Genomic DNA, 9,304 nt, shown 5'->3' on the forward strand with positions numbered 1-9,304 from the left:
AAAAGGCAGTTTTACCACTAAGGCAATTGCACAGCCCAGGCTTTTGGTGAGGACATTAAATTGTAAAATAACACGTTCACAGTAGTTCCATGGTTTCCACTCTCAAACAACAGTCTGCTAAACAAACTGATACCTCATTTACTTTTTCCTCTAAATACACTGATTTTAATTAGCTATATTTCTCCCTTTCTTTAATTTATACCTAAATGGTCTAAGGCCAGTTCTAGAAAAATATACAGAAGCCATCTTGTTACAGCAAATAAGAAAGCAATTATCCTCCTTTATATTACATTAACATAAATGTTTTGTGATTTCAAAACAACTGAAGAATAATGGAACTACAGGGCAATTGATTCAGGGTCTAATTACTGACAGGAAAAAACACCTCCACATTAATTGTTAAAATTAGTATTTCCGTTCTTGGCTTTCATAGTCCAAAATCCACTTGACCATGAGAAAATTATTGAAAGTACATTTCTCAGCTAATTAATTCCAGAAGAAACCACAGAAGCTAAGGTGCTCATAAATAGACATTTCACAGTCTAAATACAAACTTCTTTTCTTTTTTCTTGTGCCCAACATAGGAGAATAGTACTTCTTGGATCTCTTTGAGTCTGTTACTTAATTTGTAGAACAGAGTTAATATCTACTGCTAAGTTGTATTTAAAGGATCACAAAAGACAATATATGTGAAAAATGACATCACATTATAATAGTTATTTTGTTACTGATGTTGTAAATTATATTCTTACTCCTTCCATGTTTCCTCTTTCCTTTACCCTCTGTCAGCGACCTCATGTCAAAGGAAGTAATTGTGAAATTGTAGGTGGGCAGTTAGGCAATAAGAAAGAAAAATATCACTTCCAAACTTAGAATCTTTAGCTGTAATCTAATCTGTAGTTTAGAATCTTTAGCATGTAACCATGCTTTTCAAAGAGCCTAGCAATTTGGGAAAGTCGAAGATCCATTCACAATTGCTTTAACATGTTGATTAACACAGTGTAATGTCATGAAATAGGCAACCTAGGTCTTGAGATACAACTTTCAAACAACTAGCACAATTTGTTCACAGGTACAGTTAGAATTAGAATGACCTGTATTTTAAGTGTTTAATCCAGGGGGAAATTTTCTAAGATGAGGAATTCTAGAAATAGTAATAATTAGGACTGAGCACCAGAACAGGAGTCGGGAGACTCAGGTTCTATTCCTGATCTGATGTTAACCAGATTGTATCTTTAGGTAACTCAGTTAACCTTTTCAAGCCACAGTTTTCTCATCTGTGATAGAGGAACCAGGCCAGATGTTCTTGGAGTGCATGATTTTATTAGAATTAATTCTGTAATACAATATTTCACTTTTTTTTTTAAGAGAGGTTGCCTGAAAAATAGCCTGGGCTGTACACATATGCTGAAGAGAAATCTGCTGTGCATAATATTTGTAATACACTCTTGACATAAACACAGACAATTGTGCCTTAAGTGCTTTTTATTTAACAAGCCAGCTTAGACAACCCAAGTGCTGAAAGGAATCTCCATGGTTTGCCCACAGACTGGATCCCCATTACCCTCACTTGGACTTCACTCTTACCTTCTAGGTTCTCATGCATTTTCTCTAATTCCCCCATGGCCTGGCCTCCCTCTGGTTTTGTTATGTCTTTGGGATTCATCCTTCTGAAGACCTGTAGATTCTCCTTTTCCAAGCTTTATTTCAGTTCCAACAACCCCTCATTCCTTACCTAGGAGCTCAGTCTCCACAGGAGGCTCATGGGTGCCCTGCGCCATCCCAAAGGAAGCACATTTTTTAGGTGGACAGATACTGTGTCATCTATACCTCCATGTCAGGATTAAATCACTTTCTGTGAGGAGGAGATAGTGCTTACAGAGCCAAGTTCAGTAGCTGAATAAAGGAGAAAAACTTGACTGTACAACTTAGAAGAAGCCCCAACCAGATATCTTTCAAGGACATGCCTTTAGATACCATGATGCTAGCCCAGGCATGGTAGAGGTCATTATCCCCATTCCCACTTTGTTACATTTACCTTTATTATTAGAGCATGGGAGAAGGGGAGCAGTGTGATGGCAATGCAAGAGTGAGATGGACCAGCACTCAGATCCTGGCTGCTTCACTTCATTGCCATCTGTTGCCAGAAACATTTAGCTCTCTCAGCTACGGTTTGCTGATTTAAAAAATAGGGATAATAATATCTTCTTGTTAATACTTTAATGCAATATTAATGCTACCTTCTAGGGTAGTCATCAGGATGAAAAATAAAGTATGGGCAGCGTCTGTCAAGCAGAGGAGGACTGAAATTGATTACTCTGTTTTACTACTATTACTATTATTCTTAATCTCCTTTGAGGTTGGTAGAAGCCAAATGTTTTCTCTTTTTCCTATTAGAGAAAAGTGGGCCAAAGGACATTACGAGCAACTTGGCCATGGAAACACAGTAGGATGGTGATGGTGCCTAGGAAGAGCACAGAATTTCCTAATAGCAGGTTCTGCATATTTGTCAATACTTTGTATTTGTGGAAATGTCCTCATTTAGTCTCTCTAAAACTTAGGCATCTAATCTCTATTTCCTTCTTGTTTTTCATCAAAGAACTTTGTGCATTGTGACTCTAAAAGAGGAGGAAAAATTTGTCAGCTCATCTCTGTTGGCAGGGTTTGCAGGACTTCTTTGAGCAGACTATTTCTCTATGCCACCCAGAAAAGGGAAAAGCCTACAGTTACTATTTTGGTATGTGCAATGCAGGAATGTGATTTTGTACTTCTTACTGATGCCAAAGTTTATGTAGAAGGAAATAAGCTAGCTATATTTCCCAGCAAGAAGATCAAATGAGTTATATAATTTTCATATAGATCATGAGCTAGAACAGAAGTCTTGTGAATTAAGGTTTGCTACAATTAAGAATCTGCGGACACTTTCCAGCAGGAAGAAAAAAAAATCAGATTAACATTTTATCAGGACACCAGAATGTCTGGGCATGGTGTTTAGACTGACCTAACTAGAGTATCTGTGCTCAAACAAAGGCTGTTGGAACTTCTCCAGGTAGAACGGCAACTGAGAAACAATGGCTTTTACTCCTTAACACACTGTCTGGTTTCCAACCCCATAGTAATTAGCCGGAATTAACAAAATCCTGAAATATAACCATTGCTAACCATTCACACTAGTGAAAACTTCCTGTATGATTTCAAGTTTGTTGTGTTTAAAATATTCTGATTCTGTACTGCTTCTGATACTGCTATTTTATGCTTAATGGATATAGATGTACTCTCACTTGACCTCTGTTTGTGCCTGCCTATATGTGGAGGGGGTGTGTGTGTGTGTGTGCGCGCGCACGCAAAAAACAAAAATTTCAAACTCTCTGTGATCCTATAAAAGTATCCTTGCATATTGGCCAAATACAGCTCTTCTACTTCCATTTAAAAAATCCATTAAATTAGTAATAAAAATGTATGTCATAAAATAGAACATTTAAATGAAAAGAATCTCTTTCCTATTTATTTATTAAGAGTCTTTTTGGCTTCAAAGGTATTTGTCATTTGTTTATATTACATACTGAATGGATGTGAACTCATATCCTTGAGCAGGATGACTAATGAGAACCAAATGGTGAGACTGAGCACAGGTACAACCATTATGATGCCTTGTATGAAGGAAATGCATTAGGTACCCAGAAAATCAGCCTTATCAAATGTAATATTGGGTGATTAAGCTTGAAAGACCTTGTACTAATCTATGGGTGCTGCTGGTTGTAATTGCCACTGTAAGTGATACAACCATCAGCTGGAGAGTGCTTTGCAACTTTAAAGGCAAAAGAAACCTTTTCTTGAGTGGAACATTCCTTTTTAACCTGCTTTTCTGTTCAACTTGATAAGGCCTTGGATATGCTTTTTTGAGAGCTCCTTTCAAGTTGAACAATGCAAAACCAAATTAACAAACTTGTTCAAAAAGCGAGGTACTGTGCTGGAAATCATCATGGTGTTTTTTAAATCACCATGTAATATTAATATGTTTAATTACTGTCACCCATCAGCCTTCAACAGCAGACAGTTGGCAGCATAAACCAAAGATGTAAGAAAAATTAATTCTATCTATTAATTTAATGTTTGCTTAACATTGGTGAACTGTGACAAGATTAGTTGGTTTTAGTGGCTGAGCAATTCAACCCAGTGTCCCCAGGGATGTAATTAATCTCCATACTCTTGACATTCTGCACAAGATGCTGGGGTCTCCACTCTTTCTCTGTACCTGGCCATGGGGACTTGTTGGGGGGGGGACTCTGGCCCCTAACTAGTGAGTCAGTCAGTATGGGGAGTGGACACTCTCCAGCAACCTTTTGTGCCTAGCAACATTCTGTGAAAGAAGAACTCAGCTGAGGAAGATGGTCTGTTATCAGGCAAAACTGTTACCTTGGTCCATGTACCCTTACTTCAAACTACATTCTCCTGTGTTTACCAGTGGGAGACCATAGGCAGTAACTTTATGTGAATATTCTTTCAGCGTGTCGAGAGAGACAGTTGGGGGCAGTGGTTAGGAGCACATGCTCTGAATCAACAGCCAGCTCTACCTCTGACCTTGCTTTGTAAACCTGGGCAAGTTGTTCAACTTCCATGAGTTTCTGTTTCTTGTTCTCTAAAACATAGATAATAATGGCATCTTTCTTAATGAGAACCTCTGAAAACTGAATGCGATGGTGCAGGTAAAGCACTTGGCTTCCTTTATTCTTAGTACCTAGTAAGTGCTTCATAAATGGTCACCATTATGACTGTACAAACTGTTACTAGCTCTCAGTTGGTTACTCTCTCCATTCCTGTCCACTAAAATAGGTCAATTTCAGGAATGCTCTGGAACCCAAAACACCTCTGGAAATTGGGGAGAGGTGGCTTAATTATTATCTGAAGTAACAGAGAAAGGCTTGAGATAGGTGCTTTGGACTGATCTGTGATGGAGGATTCACTCAAGTTTCACTTTTTCATTTAATTACTAAGGTCTTGGGAAACAATGTTGTAAAACAAAGTGTCATTATTCTAGAGCGTTTTAGTGACATGTTAATTCCTATGTATTCATCCTCCAAAGGAGATATAAAGTTGATTCTCACTGGCTTCAAAATGAGTCATTCCAAAGAAGCTTGGTAGTGCATCCTGTCAACTCCTTAAATAATTGGTATACTAATTGTCTCCTCCAATTGTCTAGAGGCTCTTTAGTTGTTCATCACGCATTGAAGTTTCAGGGAGATAATTTGCAATCCAATTTTTGTGGCTCTCACTTTGAAATCTGTTACCCCCAAGATATAATGTCATTAATGCTCAAATTCCACGCATAGTCTTCAAGTAATTATTTGAGAGCTTGCCCTGCTAAGGAATTTGTAAAGGGTCTCTGAATAGGTCAGTGGGAATGTAATGATTTGGGGCTATTTCCACTCATGGAAAAGAAGTGACATTTGTGAAATGCTTGTTCCTAGAGATACGTTTCAAATGCATTATGTGGTATTTTAACTTATAAAATTTTAAATTAAGGGACATGTACCCTGTGGAAGGTACTTCAAAAGACTCCTTAAAGGCAAGTCCTTAATTCCCTGGTTTGCATCCTCTTTCGTAAGAGTATGTTCCTTGAAGCCATACAACTGCAGTGCATATGTGGTCAGCTTCTAGCTGACCTCAGGTGTGCTCCATCCTGAAGGTGGAACCCAGAAATGAACTGATTTCTCCTAGAACACATAAGGGGTCCAGAGAGGATGAAAGTGCTTTAGTATAAAACCAGAGTGGCTTAGCACAATGCGACAAGTGGCCTGACATGATGTAGCTTAAAGTCAGGTATTCCATTTTCTTTCTATTTATTTTCCCTTTTCATCACAGAGTCTTCTGCTGCCCACATCTTTCTGGAGACAACTCTCTATTATCTTTCAACAAAATTATCTAAACCATGACCTCAAAATCCCTTGTGAAAAAGGGCAAAAATAAATGAATCCATTAATTACTTTAAGTAAACAGCATGTCTCTATTTTTTTTTTTTCTTTTTTTCCCCCTATGGGTCATGGATGAAGGAGTCACTCATCATTTTTCTGAGACTTATGCAAGTCACATACATCTTTCTTAAGCTGAAACCATTTTTCAAATCTCGGACACCTAAGAGAAATTTGCAAATATACTATTCTCTACCAGAACAATCTGACAACGTCCCTTCCCCTAAGTTTCAAGGCAGTGGCTATCCCTCAATACAGATAAGCCTCACAATCATCAAATACACAATCTAGTGTATGTACTTGGAAGTGCTAAACCTCCATATTTGTCTGAAAAGACAACCAATGAAGGACGTTTATAATTCAGCAACAGTCCTATATTCCTTATTGCAATCTGGGCTTTAAATACAGAACATAATTTTATGACTAAAACCATCTAATTTCCCAAAACCTATCCAATGCATCTCTTTTCTACCTATGACTTAATAAACCTCTTGCTTAAAAAATGTCTTCCTAATGCAATGGACCACAGTGCATGGATCACTGTACCTGTCAATCTTTATAACCCTCCCATAAATCGTTCCTTTCTTCAACACTGCATTTTGGTAAGTTAGAGGGTCATTATGACTACATCTGCCTTATCAGTTAGTTGCTTATCAGTAAGACTGCTCAGCCCCAAATAAAAGCACATGTACAGATCATGCAAAAGCAGATGAAGGTCACATATTTTTAAAAATATTATACGTCCATATATACATCCCTACATATATATAAGTTCCCATGTATATGTACAATTTTTGTTAGCCATGGAAAAGGGCCAATAGACTAGAGATGCAGACCCAATATTAGGAGTAGATGGGAGCACCCCAGTCATTATAATCGGGGGGATGTGTTGCTGTTTTTAAACGGAGCCATCAGTAATTCCAGGGCTCTCTAGACGTCCCCAGACCTCGTACACCCCGAGCACGGCCGGGTGCAGTTGAATTCTCACCGAAAGCTCAGAGTTCTCCATCCGGGAGGCTGCAAGCGCAAGCCCCGAGCGCGGGCATCCTGGCCGCTGCGGGCCGCGGCGCACGCTCACTCACACAGGTACCTCGGCCCGCAGGCCGCCCCTGGGGCACCCGCCCTGGGACACCCGCCCTGGGACACCCGCCCTGGGGCACCCGCCCTGGGGACACCCGCCCTGGGACACCCGTGCCCTGGGGCACCCGCCCTGGGGACCGCCGCTCGCGGGCGCGCTTGGCGGGGGGGGTGGGGGGCTCCGGAGCAACCAGCGACCGCCCCCGGCCGCGCAGGACCCGCGTAGCCGTGGCGCCCCGGAGCCGGCCCAACTCACCTCCACGAAGTAGAAGCAGGGCAGGAGGGTCACGCTGTCCTTGATCACTTTGCCCTTTGGCCTCTCCTTCGCCGACATCCCGGCCGCGGCGCGAGCGGCGAGCTCCCGGCAGGTGCGCAGCGCGGCGAGCCGCCTCCTCCAGCCGCAGGCGCCCGGCGCCGCTGATGTCACGGGCCCCGCGGGCGCCGCCCGCCCCGCCCCGCCCCGCGCCCCCGCGCCGCCCCCCGCGCCCCGCCCCTCCTTGCGGCAGCCCCGCGCCTCCCCGCGCCCGCAGGTGCCCCCCGCTCTGCCCTGCGAGCGCCGCTGCGGCCCCGGCGCCCCTCCCGCCCTCCCGCCCGCCCGCCCGCGCCGCGGAGAGCCTGACGTCAGGCGAGACCCGGGAGGGGGGCGCAGCCCTGGATGCTGCAGCGGCGAGGCTGGGGAGCGCCCCCCCGGGCCTCCGGGGGCTCCGGGCTCGGGAGGCGCTCACCTACCGCCTGCCGGGAGCAGACCCGGCCCCCGCGCAGCCCTCGCCGGCGACCCCGCGGCGCACTGGCACCCGAGCCGGAGCAGGCCGCGGAGGGAGCGTGCGGCGGGCGGGGGCTCCCCGAGGAGGACGGCCCCTCTGAGGCCCCTGCGCACACCTTCCTGCACCGCCTGCGGAGGCCGAGGGCTCCCCGCCTCGAGGGAGGCCCACGTGCACCCCTTCCCACCGAGCCCCAAGGCCAGGGCATGTTCCGACCCCCTCGTGTCACCTCCACAGCAAAGCCAGCATCGCCGCCTTAACTAACAGGAGGCACCTCCGCAGACAGCAACCATCGAAAATGAGTCCTTCACCTCACTGGCAGTGAGCTTGGCTGGCCTCCACTTTGGGACCCTTGTGACAACCCAGAAGGGCCCGGTGACACAGAGGAGGAAAAACACCCAGCAAATATATATAAACACCCACTGTATTGTACTAATAAAGATTCCCACTTCCACGATGGCCTGCCCCCCCCCCCCAAAAAAAATCTTTAAAGTCTCTTTTAAGCATCTGACCACCAATGCCAACATTCCCACTCCAATTTCAATCCCCTGGTGACCTCATCTAAACAAGTCACCTCTCAAATGCCCCCACCTGCAAACACCGTGACACGGGGGGTGAGGGTTTCCGCGTAAGAATTTCGAGGGGACACAGATGCAGTCCACAGTACACTCCAGTAGGTCTTTGGCAGCACGGAGACAATCTGATCTGCCGATGTCCACATTTCACTGGCACTACCACCTTATGCCCTCATTTTCTTGGGTTCCGGAGCCCGGCTATACAAACCTTCATTTCCACCTCCCCAGCACCGCACTAAGCAGGCAAAAGCCCAGCCCCAGTTAAAGCCAATTCTCTGCCCTCGCCAGAACAATTGAAGGTGGGCAGAGAAAACACACACAGCCCTGTGGTGTGTCTCACATTACACTGATGACCACAAACTTCAAACAGGCCCCACTACCCCACGGCCCTAGTATTTTTCCATAGTCTGTTCACTTTCTCACTCTGGGCACCAACTCACGCTTTCTTTTCCTTCAGATCTTGTCATTCTCAGCCAATGACATCAACTCATTTCACTCAGAGAGTGGAAGTAATCAGAAGAGAACTAGGTTGCCTTCCACAGCTGACCACTTGCTCCCATCCCTCATTTTCCAAAACCGCCATCGCCTCTTTCCGGGATTGGCACAATAGCTTCTTCTGGACTCTTCTACCAGTTTCCACTCAAGCAAGGCCCCTAACCTACAAACTATTTCCTAGACAGGAGCCAGAATGAACTTGTAAAAAGTAAATCCAACTGTGTTACTTCTCTTCCTGAAACCTCCGAGAGCTCCCTGTCACATTCAAGAGAAAATCTAACCTCCCCACGTTTTCCTTAAGCCCTCCCCCAAGGCTCTCCCCGAGTCATGGGCCTCATGTATGTTGGTCTGTTCCTTAATGATCTGGAAATCCCAGTCTAGCTTTGTACGCCTCAGGGACTTTGCACTTACCGTTTCTTTGCCCAGG

At 44.5% G+C, this 9,304-nt stretch overlaps 1 protein-coding gene across 1 annotated transcript in view; it reads right to left on the reverse strand.

The window, feature by feature from the left end:
- The window catches only part of PLPPR4 (phospholipid phosphatase related 4), a 40,094-nt gene extending 32,661 nt beyond the window's left edge, over positions 1-7,433 (reverse strand). The window contains exon 1 of the mRNA XM_041746961.1: positions 7,303-7,433. Coding sequence (XP_041602895.1) covers positions 7,303-7,380 — 78 coding nt within the window. The 5' untranslated portion in view covers positions 7,381-7,433. The remainder of the gene's footprint in view (positions 1-7,302) is intronic.
- Between the last annotated feature and the right edge of the window lie 1,871 nt (positions 7,434-9,304).

This window comes from Vulpes lagopus, chromosome 3, assembly GCF_018345385.1.
Source record: "Vulpes lagopus strain Blue_001 chromosome 3, ASM1834538v1, whole genome shotgun sequence".
Lineage (NCBI taxonomy): Eukaryota > Metazoa > Chordata > Mammalia > Carnivora > Canidae > Vulpes > Vulpes lagopus.